Raw genomic sequence first — 17,412 nt, forward strand, 5'->3', positions numbered from 1 at the left:
CTCTAACACTGATGCTTCACTATTAATAATCTAATGTAATAAAGTCACAGTGGCAGGACTTTTACTTCTCATACTTTAAGTAAACTGAGAAGATGATACTTCTGTACTTTTACTTGAGAAGGATTTCAAATTCAGGATTTTTACTTGCAATAGAGTACTTTTACATTATGGCTGCTTTTACTTAAATAAAGGATTTGAGTTCTTCCTCCATCGTTGATTACATGAATACATTGTGCTACATCAGTGGTTTACACCATCAAATGAGCACTGGTATTATAAGTGAAGACAGAATAACTGATGGAGTGAAATTAGATCTTTATTGTGAGAAAGAAATTAAAGAAAGAAGGCCGACTACAGGAAGCTAAAGGCCTGTTTGTTACGTGTACAGGACATGACGAGGGGGAAAATTAAAAAAGAAACAGGAAAAGAAAATGGCACCAAATATTTCTTTTGATAACAAATACATGTGACATTATTGCATTCTCTACGGTTACCACATGACAGCCTGGATACAAGCAAATGCTGATGACATATAAACAATATAATACATAGGTCTTTTAGAGTTAAGTTACTTAACAGTTCGTTACAGCATTAATATTGTGGTGACTGTGGGGGGTGAGCTGCTGCCCCCTGGTGGAAAGGAATGAAACATTACATTGAGCCAAACTGACCCCCGCCTCTCCTCCTCACAAACTCCCTTTAAGATTTCTTGTACTCGATTCTCTCCACCTTCACGTCGTCGCCGATCAGCTGATAAACGTACGTCACCACTGTAGACGCCTGGATGTCCATTAATACAAAAGAGGGGATGATGTTGCTGTAAGGAGAGAGGACAGATGCGTTTTAGGTCAAGACTTTTCCAGCGCTGCTCGTAATTACAGTCAGTCTGGTTCTAGTGTCACAGCGGTTGTGCTGTATGTCACACTGGAGCAGAGCATCAGCTACTGTAAACGTCTCAGTGTACAGAAATTCAACAGCAATATTTCCATAAAATCTATTTCTTTGATAGAAAGTAGTTCCACTTCCAGCTCCACTTCTGTAGATTAACCAGTATAATGTGGATTATAGCTGAAACCATAAGTTCATTAATTGATTAGTTGTCAACAATTAATATTTTCTGTTTTCTTTAGTCTTCTGTAATAATAAACTGAATATTTTTGGGTTGTGGACTGTTGATCGGGACAAAACAAGACATTTGAGGACGTCATCTTGGGAACAGTTATTGACATTTTTCCCCATTTTCTGACATTTTATATACCAAACAACTGATATATTAATGTAGAAAATAATCAACAGATTAATTGATGATAAAAATAATCATTAGTTGCAGCCCTAATGTGGACACACACTGTTTATTTTTTTTATTTTTTAATGCTGTGGGCAACATTAAAAGACGGGTTCACAATTTTTCAAGTTTGTCTTAAAACAACAGTCAGGAGCCCAAATGAACATTGACACATGTTTTTTTTTTAATTTTTCATTCCTCCTGTTCATACTGACCATTAGAAGATCCCTTCATAATGCACTTACAATGTAAGTGACAGGGACAAAATCCACAGTCCTTCTTCTGTGCAAAAATGTATTTAAAAGTTTATCTGAAGCTAATATGAAGCTTCAACATCCAAATGAGTCAAATCAAGTAGATATCTTTCAACGTTACAGTCTTTTAAGTGCCAAAGTCCCTCGTTTTGTTATGATCCTTCCACTGTGGCTGAACAGGAAAACACTGTCCATTGAGCCACAAAAAGGGAAATTTTTACTAAAAAGACCACTTGATTTGACCCAATTCAGGGCTTCACCAGTGTAAATGTAATTTTTACCTTTCCAGTGCACTGTAGGCCCCCGTGGCTGAACCAGGGTTGATGTAGAACTTGTTCTCGTTTTCAAACGCCTCAAACTTGTGCGTGTGCCCGGAGATAAGGATGTCGACGTCCAGCTGCCTCTGGAGCAGCGCCAGGCTGGCCATGTCGCCCCAGGGGATGACCTGGTGGCCGTGGATGAGACCAATCTTAAACTGGCCTACTGTCACCACCTTTTGCTCCGGGTAGTTCAGGTTCTGAGAGGGGGGGGGGGGCAAGAGGGCAACAATGAGGCACAATGATGTTTATGTACTGGTATTTTCATTTGACAGTGCTATTTTTGTAATATTACACTTTTTTTCTTGCACCACTGAAAACTGTAATGTGAGCTTGAACCAGACACAGCAACCATGAAATCAGTGAGGAGGGAGCAATTACCACTTAATTACCTTGCAATTAGCGTTTAGCACTAGCAAGAGATCCATTTTCTCCCTCAATGCAATTAAATATTCAGCTACATTAGTTATGGCTTTTTTGCCTGTCTGTACCCTTATTTCAGAACCCCAGATCAGAAATTCTGTCAAATAACATTCTGCTTTTCTGACCTTTGTCATGTCTTCTATGATTTCATAGGCTAGTCTGGAAAATAAGCTGCTTCATACGATACATTGTTTTTGCTGTTGTGAGCCTCATTTGCTTTTAATGGTTATGCATCTAAGCAATAGAAGTCCTATTAACCCTTTGCACTGATAAAGGAAGCAGAGTTTCTTGTTGTACTGTGGGGTGTAGTGAATGTTAGCTGGACTTTAGACTCTTTTACTGTATTCTCCAAACACACACAGACCTCGTCGAAGTCTCCTCGGACTATGTGGACGTCTCCAGCGAGGGTTTTCAGGTAGTCATAGCTCTCCTTGGTGCAGAGGTTGCCTGTGCAGAGAATGTGCTGGATCTTCCCCGGGACCAACAGCTTCTTGAACTTGGCTGGTAGGGTGTTGCACCGGTGGGGGATGTGCAGATCACCTAACACCAGGACCAACTGAGAGCATCATACAGACACACACACAAACACACACACACACACACACACACGTTAGACACCCACCAATGAGCCCTGAGAGAGTTCAGACTGTATGTTGGAACATCTGAACCTTGAAAAAGGAAGTGGGCCGAGGATAGAGCCTTGTGGGACGCCACAGGTCCTTTCTGCAGCAGAGAATGATGCCAGTACCACCAGAACCACTGTACTCCTCAGTTAGTTATTTTTTAAATTGTTTGAATTGTTTTTTTTAAAAAACAATCAAAATACTTTGTGTTATGGCACCCAAACAACAGCCTAATCCAGATTAAGTCAGTACAGTGGATAAATGTAATAACAGGCTCATCAAGGGCTTCTTCAAGCTCAGACTTGTAAATAAGCAATGTTGAAATTTAGTGAGTACAAAGCTGTGTATATTGAGTGTCTGAATTCAAACTGGGTTATAAATGACACTGAATAAATATGTGAGAACAGCCCATGGTGGCAAAATAATGATCATATTTGATGGGAGCACAGCTGAATATCAGACACTCAAGAACAGATGTCGGACATTAGAGAGAGATGATTATGTTTTCACACAAACACAATAAGTGAATAAGAAACAAACACCAACAAACCTGATGGTTCATACTAAACATGAAACCCATGAATTATATCACTCCACTGGCCAGCAGACACCAACATTTCAAGATCCTCCTATCCGATGCCATATGTCTGTGTGGCTGATAAAATGGTGCAAATAGCGAACAACTAACAGTGAATTTAGAGATACACCAGGAACTATGATTGATGGATTAATGTGTGCCCTTATAAGAACAACATTGTCTTGCTTCATACAGATATACATTATCAAGACATTGCTTTGAGTGACTAAATTTAAGAGCTGCAATGATTAATCGATTAACTGCCGACTATTTAGTCATTTTTTAAAGAAAAAAATACCCAAATTCTCTTGATCCATCTTCTTAAATGTGAATATTTTCTGTTTTTTTTTTAAGTCTGGCATGACAGTAAACTAAATATCTTTGGGTTGCGGACTATTTGTCGGGATAAAAGAAGACATTTTAGGTTGCATCTTGGACTTTGTGAAACAATGATTGACATTTTTCACCATTTTCTGACATTTATTAGATCAAACGACTAATTGATTAATCCGAGAAAATAATCGACAGATGAATCGATAATGAAAGTAATCGTTAGTTGCAGCTCTACTAAATTTAAAGTTACTGCATCAAAGGTTTTGTCCTTTTTTCCTGGTGAACTTGGTCCTAATTGTCGTCTCAAAGGTGTCACTAGTAAGGATCTCCCCCCCCCCCCCAAAATAGAATCTTGTCATTAAACCTTAAACCTTCAAGTCAAAGATATCTAAACAAACTCTAGAAAATTGATATTGAAGCTTCAAATGTCCTACTTTGGCTTGTTTTGGGTATATGAGTAGTTTTTGTTTAGGGCAACAGCTGAGTGCATGTGTAACTGAAGCATCATAGGCTGCAAGGTGCAGGTCGCTTCACTGCAGTAGCTGAATTAGCAGCAGCTAGTTGTGCTGTGAGACGCAGAAACAGCAGACCTCCGGGGCTGTTCAATCCCAATCCTGTGTTAGTGTACCAGGCAGAAGAGCGAGCAGAAAACAGGGACCCAACACAGAGCGAGGGCACTTACCCGGTGACCAGCCTGGTGGATTGGAGACAGGCAAGTAGGGGTGGTAGGAGGAGAGGAGCGGGTGAGATAGGAAGTAAGGCAGGATGTGCGTGGAGAGAATGACACAAGGCATGATCAAAGATTGGGGAGGAAAAATATAAAAAGAAGAGACAAGAAGAAACAGTTGGGACAAGAGGGGAAAACTGAAATTAGAAATTAAAAAGTGAATGGATTAAGTTGACAGATATTAATCATTCCAAAACAAATAAGAAAAGTTGAACGACAATGTGGTTGAATCACTTGTTAATGGCTGATGATGGTTAGTGATTACAATAAAAGAAATATGTAATATTTGTCTGACTGAGTGCGAACAAAACAATGTGATGAAGCACAGCGCTGGAAGAAGTATTTAGATCCTTTACTAGGGTGATTATATATGACATCATTAGATTATTAATAGTTTTCAGATCTTTGATTCTTGGTGAAATATTGGATCATTTGAACATTTATTGAAATGAAAGCATGTGAGAAGTTTAGAGAGAAAAATCACTATTTGGTGAAATATGACCCCGACTACACACTGCTTTTTGTAAAACATTAAAAGCCAAAAAGGTTGGAAACCACTGGTTTCATCTTTAACAATGTGTTGTATTATAAAAGCTTGTTATATTATCCATTGCGTCTAATCTTCATATGAAAAGTGACTAAAGCTGTCAAATAAATGTAGTGGAGTAGAAAGTACAATATTTCCCTCTGAAATGTAGTGGAATGGAAGAATAAAGTAGCAGCAAATGGAAATACTCAAATTGTACTTAAGTATTGAACTTGAGTAAATGGACTTAAAATGCACTTTAACTTGTTGTCTTTACAAATATATTGCTTCAGACTACTGAACAGCTTATGAGTAGGAGCTAGAAAGACAGTGAGAGGATGAATGAATGAGTGAATGCATGAATGTATAACGTGTAGTTGTATTCCTAACTAGTTGATTAAATTCAGAAATCGTTTACAGTTACAGATCAGCTCAACAACTGCGTGATAAACATGAATAACGTTACTCCTGCACAGGAAGAGAGCCTCTTGTCAGGAAGGTAGCTGTTAGCCTGTTAGCGCAGCGAGCTAACTGGTGAAAAAGTGAACAAAATGTCGTGCTTTCAATCAAACAGACACAAAGAATAGCTGATGGATAAATGAAAGGCCACCGTGCAAATGAAAAGAGTGACTTTAGGGCTGCTTGCAGCTTGTTGCATTGAATTTTTGGGGACTAAACTGCTCAGCTGTCATGTGATCGTTGATCCATCTCGGAATGAAGCTTCACTAAAAAAAACCCTTAAAACTGAGACTTTGTGGACGAGCTGAAACCAAATTATCGGTTTCCTTAAGTCGACAACAAGTCTAAGAAAACATCTTGATCGAAACTCGACCTGTAAATGTCGGGAAATTGCAGCTATTTCGCCATTTCATACTCACCATCTTCTATTTTGCTGTTTCTGCGAGTCAAGTTGAGGAAGCGCCTACGCACGTACGGCGTCAAGCTCTCAGCCAATCAGAAAGGAGAATATTAGAGCATACGTCAAGCTCGATACAATAGTTCCTGTTATCCTTTCAACATAAAACAGATTAAATTGATACATCTAAAGCAATTAAGAAAAAAAATCTAATTAACAGCTGTAATCTGATAGATTACATGTTTACAGTATTTTACGACTGTGAATGGCTTCACAAGAAGGCTACATACATTGTTAACAGCGCCACCAAATAGTGATTTTTCCCTCTAAACTTCTCACGTGGTTTCATTTCAATAAATGTTAAAATGATGGAATATTTCACCAAAAATCAAAGACTAGAGAAAAAGTCCAAAAACTGAAAACAGATTTGTTTATCAGAACTTTGTTTTTTCTTCCTTCTTCTCCCATTAATCTGTATCAGTATTATCACATAATGCACAGTATTCTATACATTATGCATTTACAATATAAGTGATGGGAGCCAAAATCCACAGTCCTTCTGTGCAAAGACCAGCTCAGACTGCTGAAGCCTCCTATAAGCTTCAGATCAACTTTTAAATGCATTTTTGCACAAAATGACTGGGTAGACACACTGTAGATTTTGTCCTCCGTCACTTACATTGAAAACACATTTCAAAGGGAGTTTAATGGCCAATATGAACAGGGGGAATGATTACAGCAAGAAAAACCTTTTTCAGTGTTAATATGGACACCTGACTGTTGTTTTAAGACAAATTTGAAAAACTGTGAACTCGTCCTTTAAGTAAAAAGTCTTGTGGAAACAGGAACCACATAAAAAAAAATCAACGCAGGTGGAGGACGTTTAATTTGAAATCAATGCTACCGCCGGAAGTCGCACGCTTCGTTTACGCGCTAGCTTCACACTCGTGAGTAAAAGCGACGTGAAGAGCCGTTTATTTCGCAGAACATTCGAGAGGTAAGCTGCGAAATAATTTCAACACATTTTCCTCGGCTTCATCCTGACGTGGATTACACATCGACGGCCGTAGCTTCACAGATAATATAAAACTAGCTAGGTAGCGTTAAATATACAATTTAATCACATTATCTTCGTCCGATCGCGTCGTTAGCTGCCTGTTGGCTTCGCGTTAGCAATATGGGCTATGACTATTTCCTGGAGCTTAACGTTTATGAGCTTTAACATAGGAGGCTGTGTTTACATTACTTATGTATTTAACTTTTGTCAGCTTGTGGATAACTTTGTTGTTTTTTATCAACTGTAAAGTCGATTATGTCTTTATTTAAGGGAGTATTTGGCGAGGAAACACGTGTAACAGCCGTTTCTTCTCGTTAACGTCGAAGCTAACTTACCGAACATAATGGAAGGTTGGAGAATTGTCGCGACTTTTCTGGTGACAGTTGTGTAACGAATTTAGCTTTACACCCAATCAAACTACTGTCACACCTGATAATGATGATGATGATGATGCTAACGTTAGCGTTTGTATGGATATGAACAATACGCTTCTTTCTCTTTCTCTCCGCCCCCCCCTCCCTCCCCAAAAAAAGGTCCCCAAACCCCGCGGACGTTCCGGATTCCTCCCCTCTGTCTGTGAGCCTGGCACCTGCACCGTCTGCACGCTTCAGGGTGTTTAACTGTGCCGAGAAACCCCCCCTCAGAGACCCTGCTGCAGTCAATACAACACCCGCACCAGCCATCGACAACCGTTCACTGCGGCTCTTGGACGATCAGCGTTGTGTTTATGTCTTTGTTTTGCGAAAACGGTAAGTCCCAGCCACGATGAATGATGTATTTTGACACGCTTTGCTTCGTGTAAAATGTGTGCTGATATTACTATAGAGTTATTAAAGTGATTATTGTGCAATATGACATGTTTTTCCTGCGCCACTGTGTTAAAATGGCGTCTCCCAGTCCCGTCACTCGTGTGCAGTGACTGTATGACGCACTATGCACCAAGCGGCCAGCTAAGCTAACTAACCCCCCCTCCCCTCCACACACACACACACACACACACACACACACACACACACACACACACTAAAATAGCTTCGACCTCTGCCCTCTGAAGCACCTCCAGGATCGGACACCACATAGACTTTTTCCATCCACATATGTGACTCTATCTTAACTAGCTGTGAGTCGTCTCATGTCGATTCACGCTGATATAACTGAGGGGGAGAAAAAAAAAACCCCGCTGCTACAGACTCGCTGCATAGCTGGTATTAAAGCGTCAGCAGGGGGAGAGATGTTTGGCAGCTGCTAGGTAGGCCTCCTGTTTGTGACCTGTTAACAAGAGCAGGCCTTATGTGACTAAAGAGAGGCCCTCATGTAAAACAAAAGGCTTTTACAAAACCATTTATGTACGTATATGGCAACAAAAGCTGATGCAAGCATCCAGTTATTGTGGCTGGATTTTATTTATCTGTCGGATTAAAGGCCGGGTTCACAATTTGTCACGAATGTGTCTTATAACAACAGTCAGGAGCCCATATGGATGTAGAAATATGTTTTTCTTGCTGTATTCCTCCATAGAAGATCTCTTCATAATGCAGTTACAATGTAAGTGATGCAGGCAGAAATCTACAGTCCTCTCTGTGCAAAAAGGTATTTAAAAGTTAAGCTAAAGCTAATATGAAGCTTCTGTTGCCCAAGTCAGTAAAATTAAGTAGATATCTTTCAGTTTTTTTAGGACCAAAGTCTCTCTTTTTATCACTATACCTTCACCGCAGCTCAACTGTCTGAGGAAACTTCAAGGAAAACCTCTTCGGGCACCTGACTATTTGGAAAAAAAAAATGCAAACCTGCCCTTTAATCTCTTGCTCACTCTTGAATCTCAGAGATATTCACCTGGATCCGATGGTGTCAGCAGTTATTTCCCAGAGTGCAAAGGCCTCAACCCTATTGATTCACGTCTGTAATCTATCCGACTATAAAGGAATTTATGCTGACATTTAATTCGACGGACTCTGCAATCCGGCTCGTCTCCGAGTCTGTCTGGATCCTCCGTGCTGGCACCGCCTCTCTCTCTTGTTTTGATTGGCATACCTGCGTTATAACTCGATCTGGTTCGGTTTAAGAGCGGCTCAAGGATCAACCGTGGCCACAGGAATCTTTTTATATTTCTGTTCCTGTGGATTGTTAGCTTTGCAAATAAAAAACGTTTTTAAATTGCAAAAAGAACGAACCGGGCTGCAACTATTTGCGTGTTAGTTTTGAAAGAACTTAGTGGTTTATAAAGTGTAAGACAAGAGTGAAAAATGTTCATCAATATTTACCAGAGGGAGTGTCTCACTATCAGTCCAAAACAACCAAATATGTTTAATCATGATGATACAATTAATCCTATTATCAAAACTCAGTAAATGCACTTTATGAGGAACACCTCTTCAATCTAATGCAACAGCTCTGCCATACATTCTACTTTTATGAAGCTTATACATTTTCAGTTATTGTTGACATTGTCAGAAAGGTGATAATTCTACTTGATGTTTATTATTGAGGTCGTAGCAGGTGATGGTGGTGAACTGGAGTGTATTATATTGAACAAGTTCCTCATATATCCTAATATATTGATGTACTGTATGTTAATGGGGTGGACAAAATATTAAAACTTCACTATGACCTCTATAATAGACAAAGTAGAATTATCACCTTTCTGACAATGTCATTAAAAACAGAACAGATGAGCTTTGTGAAAATAGAATTAATGGCAGAACCGTTGTCTTAAATTGCACAGTTGTTCCTAATAAAGTGCTTAATAACTGTACAGAGGTTTCTTCTGAATACTGGCACAGGCTTAAAAACATAAAATAAAAGCACACCTACACTGATGGTACTGGGAAGACAAGAAAGAAAAGAAGAAAAAACACTATAGTTATTCAAATCCAAATTCAGTATTCAGACAAGTTGGCATCATCAACCAGTGAATGTTTGCTATTAAATATTGATTGATAATTTTTTTCTCCTCTCCTCTTTCAGAGCTGTTGCGCAGCCGTTGGAACCTGTGTGGTGGAAATCTAGCCTTCAAGCAAGGAGCTTGCGGCCACAGCGGCACAACGTTTTTCATGTCAGAGACCGAGCACGCTTGCAGTCGTTTATGTCATCCCCTCTTTTCCAGACAGAAGATCCCGAAAAATCCCCAACCAAGATCCTTTTATCTTACTGATAGTGCTAACATTCAGCCAAAATGTCTGTCAACGTCAACCGCAGCGTGTCAGACCAGTTTTATCGCTACAAGATGCCCCGTCTGATTGCCAAGGTAACAGCTCACAGTCGCAGGTTTTCAGTAATAATTTATACATGTTCAAGTTGCTCTAAGTAGGCGGGAGAGAAGGCTAGCTTTGTCAAATTTGAAGTTGACTTTTAGTTTGAAAGTTCAGTATGTAGAAGCATCTTTTTTGTCTTTTTCTCCCATCCAGGTTGAAGGCAAAGGGAATGGAATCAAGACGGTCATTGTCAACATGGTTGATGTTGCAAAGGCACTGAACAGGCCTCCAACATGTAAGTAGCACCTTGTGAAGAAACATCGTCCATTTGTCTTAAAACAACAGTCAGATGTCCGTCTGATCAGTGAAAGAGGTGTTCCTCTCTGTAATCATTCCTCTTGTTCATACCGGATATTAAAAGATCCTTCAAATGTGCTGTGACGTCAAAAGCGACGGAGAAAAAGCTGTTTCGGTGTTCATCTCTGCTCCTGACCGTTATTTTTAAGACACACTTGAATATTTGAGGTCTTGTGTAAATCATTTATACCTGAATATCCACCAAACACTCCACTGATGTTTCCTCCCTCCTTTAATCACCTCACACTGAACGTACTCGTACTACTCCACCGAACAGTGTCAAGAGATTAAAGTAAAATGACTTCAGTCTAACAGATGTACCAAACAAATCCTCGTTTTACATAACAGGCAAAGAAGCCACAGAACCAAGATACTCCTGCTTTTTTTTTCTCTCTCTCTCTCTCTGCTGCAAAATATTAAACCCAAAGTGCTGCCCTGAAGATGAAGTCAGGAGGAAAAGTCATTTTGTTTCTCTAATTTGTCACCTGTGGCTGAATCAAGATGTTTAGAGGGACAAAATGTTGGTGTGAAGAAGTGTAAAAGTAGTTTGGTGTCATAGTGAGCTCAGTAAAGCTCAACTAATGTGTGGAAGTTGTAGGAAAGGATTATATGTTTTCTTAGTTTTTAATATAAAAATCATTTTGTTCCATAAAATTTAAAATAGATGCTTTGAGAAAACTGTAAAAGATCATTTTTGATGCTATCTTGACTGGATGTTTCTTGTGATCTCTCCGTAGTCCCGACCAAGTTTTTTGGTTGTGAACTCGGCGCTCAGACCCAGTTTGATTCCAAAAACGACCGTTACATCGTCAACGGATCCCACGAGGCGAACAAGTTGCAGGACATGCTTGATGGGTTCATCAGAAAATTTGTGCTGTGTCCCGAGTGTGACAACCCTGAAACTGATCTGGTAAATATCTCACAGCGTCTGATACGACGACTGGTCTGACACGGCTTCTGAAGTGTTTAGAAATGCAAAAAAAGTGAGAAAATGATGAGCTTGTTTCAGCTTTTAGAGGTTAGCTACTAATGTTTACAATATAAAGCAATGTTACCTATGTAAGAATAGAAAAATGTTTCCTCTTATTGGTTTATTTTTATAGTGAAGTTGCTTCACTTTGTTATAACATTTTTATTTGTTTTTCCCCACAGAATGTCAACCCCAAGAAACAAACCATTGGCACTGCCTGTAAGGCCTGTGGATACCGCGGCATGCTTGACACCAGACACAAACTCTGCACGTTCATCCTCAAAAACCCACCAGGTGAGATTTTACTCATGTAGCTGTAAAACCCCAAGAAAGATTTGATAATAACTACTCTGCTACTGTTACAACAGAGAACAATGACAGTGGATCCGCATCTGCAAAGAAAGAGAAAGAGAAGAAGAACCGTAAGAAGGACAAGGAGAACGGCTCTGGCAGCGGAGAGGCGGGCAACCAAGACAACTTCGACGCTCCTCAAGCTGTGGTGCGTTCACGTCCCCCTCCAGGTTTTCTCCTCCTTATCTCTGACCGAGCAGGGAGCGGCGCCGAGCTGGGCGCACCAGATAGAAAAAAGAAAAAAAAAACTCTCCTTTTTACGAGCTGATCTACATTTCCGCTGCTTTGAGAGTCAAATAGCCGCATGACCAGATGTAGGAGTTTCAAACAGTTTTTTTTTTAAAATCGTAATAACGCCGGGTCACTTTGGTGTTATTTGCTTACACTGGCTTTAAAAACTGCAGAAGTTTTAAAAACTTGACACAGTTGCTCAGACGCTGCGGTTGCCAGGTTCAATGACCCAGTGAACTCAGTGCTGATCTTTGCTTTAGCAGTAAGTACACAAAGTCTGAACTCACTGCACAGTCCAGCTCCACTCGTGCTCTTCTAATCCTCGTAGAGATTAAATGTAATCAACTTTTATATGCGAGGCTTTCTGAAGTAGAATCACTAAAACATGGCTTTGATGTTGTTTTTGGACCGTTTTTTTTTTTGTTTTTCTCCTGCTTTCAGTCGGTGAGACGTTCGCTGTACATGATAATGACGCCTTGTTTTCTCAGGTTTCATGGTTCAAAACCAGTACTTTTTAAGGTGCTGGCATGCCAGCTATTTTACTGGGCGAGCACCAGCACGGCGGTGGAAAACGCTCAAAACAAATTGAAACGTGTTGTGGGAACAGACTGAAGCACCGACCCTTCTGGATGAACTTCACTGACTCGCTTTTTTTTTTGAAAGTCTGATCCACATTTCATCGTTGGCTATAGGCTCAGAGGCTCGAGATGGTTTCACTATATACTGCAGTCCAGCTTTGAAGCAGGGATTTATCGTTTATCACGCGTATATAAGCGGCTCAAAGGATGGCACTCACTCTCTGAACACAAACCTCTGCAATACTACTGCAAAAAAATAGTTTGTTAGTCTGGTAACATTTACTTCCAGAGGTCAATCTGAGGTTAAGTTTGTCCAAAACACTCAAACAAAACAAATTCTGATGGCTCCAATAAACAAAAATGCACTTTATTCTGAAGTGTCTTCCTGCCAAAAACTTTTCCATTCATACTGTGTGTAGTAAGTCACTCCTTTTTTTTAATTTACTGTATGTTTGAGCCTTCAGTAAAACATTGACTTAATCGTATCTGCCGTCTGTCCTCCCGCATCCGTCAGGATGGAGATGACGACGATGAAGACTGGGCGGAGGAGACTACGGAGGAGGCGCAGAGGCGGCGAATGGAGGAGATCAGCGACCACGCCAAGAACCTCACGCTCAGCGAGGACCTGGAGAAACCCCTGGAGGAGAGGGTCAACCTGTTCTACAACTTTGTGAAAGTGAGGATGGTCAATTCATAACCAGACAGTTTACTCTTTGTTTGCTTTCTCTCCATTTCTACTATTGTTTATTTATCAGTTATCATGATTAGTCCTTCAGTCTGTAATACGGTAACTTATGCAAAATTTGTCATTATGAGAATCAAAAGTGACTGTAAGCAACAAAAAACCCCAAATTTATTACCTCAAAAGGAGAAAAGCAGCAATTCTTCAGCATTAGTCGACTATAAACGAAAGATGTTACTGATAATTAGTTGAAATGTCTGTTTTTTGTTTGAAAAATTAATGATTCATGATGTTTTAGCACTACTTGAAAACATGAACAAATATTAATATTTCAAACAGGAAACATCTGTGAGGAAGATTATGGATCATTAGTTTTATTTATAACGCTGTTATTGAAAGTATTTACGAGGAACATGAAAGGAAGTCTCGATTTTTAATCCTCCACGTTTTCATCTTTCAATGTCCAGCAAAAGAAAGAGAGCGGAACCATCGACGCGGCTGATAAAGAGATCTTGGCGGAGGCAGAGCGTCTGGATGTGAAGGCCATGGGCCCCCTCATCCTCAGCGAGCTGCTCTTCAACGAAAACATCCGCGACCAGATCAAGAAGTACAAACGGCACTTCCTGCGAGTAAGTCGGTCTCGGAATCCGCTCTTATATTTTTTTTTTGTCACCTTTTAAGGACATCCGAGCGTGAACGTCGGGGAATTCTTGTCTCAACGCTTGTCGTCCGCTTTTCCGTTTCATCCTCAGTTCTGCCACAACAACAAGAAGGCTCAGAAGTATCTGCTGGGAGGCTTTGAGTGTGTGGTGAAGCTGCACCAGGTCCAGCTGCTGCCGCGCGTCCCCATCATCCTCAAAGACCTGTACGACGCAGACCTGCTGGAGGAAGACGTCATATTCGCCTGGGCTGAGAAGGTGTTTATCAGAGTTAAATGTTAAATCACATCAGGATTCAAATACTATTCCTCAAACTATCAGACCCTGAGGAGAGAAAAATAAGAGTGAAATGTTACATATTGATCTTGATTTGGCTGAATTTTTAACACTTGCATTTGTGACAGTTGTATTACATAATTAGCATAACTTCAGAAGGTTTTATTGCAGATTTTTGGCTCTAAAATGTGTTATTTTAACTAAAAGTATTAATTACTATATGATTATACTTGAGGATGAATAGGTCTGTATATTTTCTTACACAGAAATTAATATTTCTTTTAGCAGATGCACAGCATGTGATGAAAATGCTGCAGATTGGCTCTGCTTTGAAAAATAAATGTTTTAAATCTTACGAATATCCTTCTGAACACATTATATCACACATATATTTCAGTCTTCCTTCACATTTTAATAGATTGAACCTTACACTCGATGTAAATTGCCTCTTAGGCACTTAATTACTTAAAATATTCCAAATTCTGCTCTAAATGACATTTTGAAACCTCTAATTTTACTTGAAACATTGCAGGCAAACCAGTTAATCACCTACACTAATACTAATAATATGTATTGAATTATTATTATTATATATTGCCTGACTGACCTTTGCTTTTCTCCAACAGGTATCTAAGAAGTACGTCTCTAAGGAGCTCGCCAAAGAGATCCACGCCAAGGCTGCTCCTTTTGTCAAATGGCTGAAGGAGGCAGAGGAGGAGAGCGAGGGCAGCGACGAAGACGATGAGGAGGAGGATGAGAACGTAGAGGTAACGGGCAGACGTCATGAGTTTAGTTTGACAGATTATCTGAAGTTTTTATATTGAATTTAAATGATTGTACGTAGAAAACGTCAGTAGCTCTCAGTAGTGAAGTGGCTCCACGGCTCAACAAACTTGGTAATAAAAAGACTCACATTTTAATTTAATAGTGAAAACTTCACTGCAAACACCAGAATTTCACTTCAATGGTACTCGTATCAAACAGTATTAAAAAAAAAAAAGTTCTTTGTGTATAAAAACTCAGAACTTGTTCTGTCATCACCTGCAATAGTGAAAACAGAGAACCAGCTAGTCTGGCTAACAGTTAGAAGCAGCCTGCCAGCAGCTCTGTAGCTCCCGATTTAACACGTCATGTCTCATTTGTTTAATCTGTACAAAAACCAAAATGTAAAAACATGGTGTGCCAGACTATTTCTTGGCCAGGAGCAAAGACTCCGCTGGCTGACTTGCCCTGGTTCTCTTTTTTTTCCAGCGTTAATGCTAAGCTAACCGGCTGCTGGCTGCAGCTTCCTATTGAACCAGATGAGAGTTGAGTCAGTCTTCTCATGTCACTCTGGACCACAAAGCCAAAAAAAAAAAAGTCTAAGTAGCCTTTGAAAGATCAGGGCTGAATATCAAACCTCAAAACTTCTTTTGGTTCTGACCAAAATGTGAAATCTGACAAAGTACTGAAAGTTGAGTCCAACTGTTTCACTTTTTCTCTGATCCGTTTCTTTTTTTTTTTTAAATCATAGCTTTTTGCAAGTTTTAGATCAAGTTTTAGCTTGTTTGCTTGTGTTTAGATCATCATTTTAACTTTAAATTCTTTTGCTAAATAGATTTATTTATATTTTCCCCAAACAATTGTATTAATTTTTCGAATATTATGAAAGCACTACCATACAAAGACAACAAGAAACTTGCATACAATCAACAAAAAAAGCTGCAGACAAGCCGTCTAGACAAGAACAAAAACAGCCTGGTTCTGGTTCCTCCACCTTTGACCTTTGACCCAGCCTCAGTCCAACACCAGTATTCTGTCCTGAAGGTCTCAGTTTAAGAAATTAAGTCCCTTTTCACAATAAATGGACAAACTGCTGCATCAGAGGCCTCTAAATATTCAGAAATGACCTTAAAGCACAGAGCTGATCCTCTCATGTGGTTCTACATTAAAGATCTCTTTGTACCACAAAGTATCAGTAGAAGAAAATACATTATACAGATTTTGGGGAGTCGTATCAGCTCCAGTTTGTGAACATTTAAGACACTCAGCCTTATTTAAGATGCTATCAGCTGTTAAACGTTGTAGCTGCGGTCCGAACCTTCTGCGGAAGATGTAAGTTTTGCATCGATCAGCCGTGACGTCGACTCTTTTCTCTCCTCAGGTGGTTTACTCCTCGTCCGCCCGCGAGCTCAAAGTGGAAACTGTGAAGCCAGACACGCCTGAAAAAGACGAGGACGACATCGACATCGACGCGATCTGAGAGACTCGGCTGAAGACGAAGCTGACGCTTTTCTTGTGTTGTGGCTTTGACTCACGATGCCCTGTACGACCTAAATGGCTGGCCTTTCCCCTCTTTTACATCCTGCCCCCCCCCCCCCCCTCTCCCTCTTCTTCTTCCTCCTCCTCCTCTCCCCCCCCCCCCCTCCCCTTCTCCTCCTCCACCCACAACCCTCCTCTGCTTTGTGGCATGACTTAACATTAGCGCTTTACTTGCTGCACATTAACTCTGTAATTTTGAGATGTATTCAGTTGATGAAATGAAGTCGCTTTGGGGATTTTAATCATGGGTGTTTTCGGGGATCATTTGACTGCACTTTTTTTTTTTTTTTTTTTTTTGGTCCCTGTATTTTTCCAGTCAATAAAGAATGAATGTTTTGCTATCCACAACACTGAGTTCACTGTGTGACGGTCACTATTATTATTATTATTATTATTATTAGATTTTTACTGTCTGGAAATGATGAATATTGATATTTTACTGAAAGACAGGCAGGTTTTTCTGCACACTTTCTAAATGTTATGGATGAGGAAGCTGCACATCAGGCTGCCCAATTTATAATAACTGATTCTTTTTAAAAGCCTTTAAGTGGGAGACAGTGGTGGGAAATATCTAATTATGGTACATATACTTATTATTTTGGGTACTTGCATCTAACTTGAGTATTTCAATTCTATGCAGCTTTATACTTATACATGTACATTCATCAGTCTATATTATATAAAATAAGCAGCTTTAGTTAACACTAAAATAGCTTTACCTTGACTATTAAAATACTGTTTACATGCATATATCTATTAATTAATATTCCATTAATATATGAGATAAATATAATACTCCAAATGGGGACATTTTGCATAATAAATACTTTGATATTTG

At 39.7% G+C, this 17,412-nt stretch overlaps 2 protein-coding genes across 4 annotated transcripts; one reads left to right on the plus strand and one right to left on the minus strand.

The window, feature by feature from the left end:
* Positions 1-298: 298 nt before the first annotated feature.
* vps29 (VPS29 retromer complex component) lies at positions 299-6,046 on the minus strand. Of its 2 annotated transcripts, XM_044374620.1 has the most exons (5): positions 5,944-6,032; positions 4,495-4,506; positions 2,644-2,835; positions 1,821-2,056; positions 299-817 (listed from the first exon to the last, which is right to left on the minus strand). In XM_044374620.1, the coding sequence occupies exons 1-5, from the start codon at positions 5,944-5,946 to the stop codon at positions 700-702; spliced, it is 561 nt and encodes a 186-aa protein (XP_044230555.1). In that variant the 5' UTR covers positions 5,947-6,032; the 3' UTR covers positions 299-699. The 2 variants fall into 2 exon arrangements, with proteins under 2 accessions (XP_044230555.1, XP_044230556.1); XM_044374621.1 differs by lacking the exon at positions 4,495-4,506 and having other exon boundaries at positions 5,944-6,046.
* Positions 6,047-6,818: 772 nt separating this feature from the next.
* Positions 6,819-16,922, plus strand: eif5 (eukaryotic translation initiation factor 5). 2 transcript variants are annotated; one of them, XM_044374618.1, is made up of 12 exons: positions 6,819-6,918; positions 7,512-7,727; positions 9,943-10,222; positions 10,383-10,464; positions 11,264-11,436; positions 11,679-11,790; positions 11,865-11,995; positions 13,171-13,332; positions 13,806-13,967; positions 14,091-14,255; positions 14,900-15,040; positions 16,417-16,922. In XM_044374618.1, exons 3-12 carry the CDS (start codon positions 10,151-10,153, stop codon positions 16,513-16,515), a joined length of 1,299 nt encoding a protein of 432 aa, XP_044230553.1. In that variant the 5' UTR covers positions 6,819-6,918; positions 7,512-7,727; positions 9,943-10,150; the 3' UTR covers positions 16,516-16,922. The 2 variants fall into 2 exon arrangements, with proteins under 2 accessions (XP_044230553.1, XP_044230554.1); XM_044374619.1 differs by lacking the exon at positions 6,819-6,918 and adding an exon at positions 7,000-7,018.
* The last annotated feature ends 490 nt before the right edge of the window (positions 16,923-17,412 follow it).

The sequence above is a fragment of the Thunnus albacares genome, chromosome 15, assembly GCF_914725855.1.
Source record: "Thunnus albacares chromosome 15, fThuAlb1.1, whole genome shotgun sequence".
NCBI lineage: Eukaryota > Metazoa > Chordata > Actinopteri > Scombriformes > Scombridae > Thunnus > Thunnus albacares.

Bases quoted from the DNA above. Each gene is read 5' to 3' on its own strand.
- vps29 (XM_044374620.1), bottom strand. The intron at 2,057-2,643 runs GTCTGTGTGTGT...CCCCCCTCTCAG, and splicing joins TCCGAGGAGACTTCGACGAG to AACCTGAACTACCCGGAGCA. The intron at 818-1,820 runs GTAAAAATTACA...CTCTCCTTACAG, and splicing joins GCCTACAGTGCACTGGAAAG to CAACATCATCCCCTCTTTTG.
- eif5 (XM_044374618.1), top strand. From the start codon at position 10,151: ATGTCTGTCAACGTCAACCGCAGCGTGTCAGACCAGTTTTATCGCTAC. The intron at 10,223-10,382 runs GTAACAGCTCAC...TCTCCCATCCAG, and splicing joins TGCCCCGTCTGATTGCCAAG to GTTGAAGGCAAAGGGAATGG. The intron at 15,041-16,416 runs GTAACGGGCAGA...TTCTCTCCTCAG, and splicing joins AGGAGGATGAGAACGTAGAG to GTGGTTTACTCCTCGTCCGC.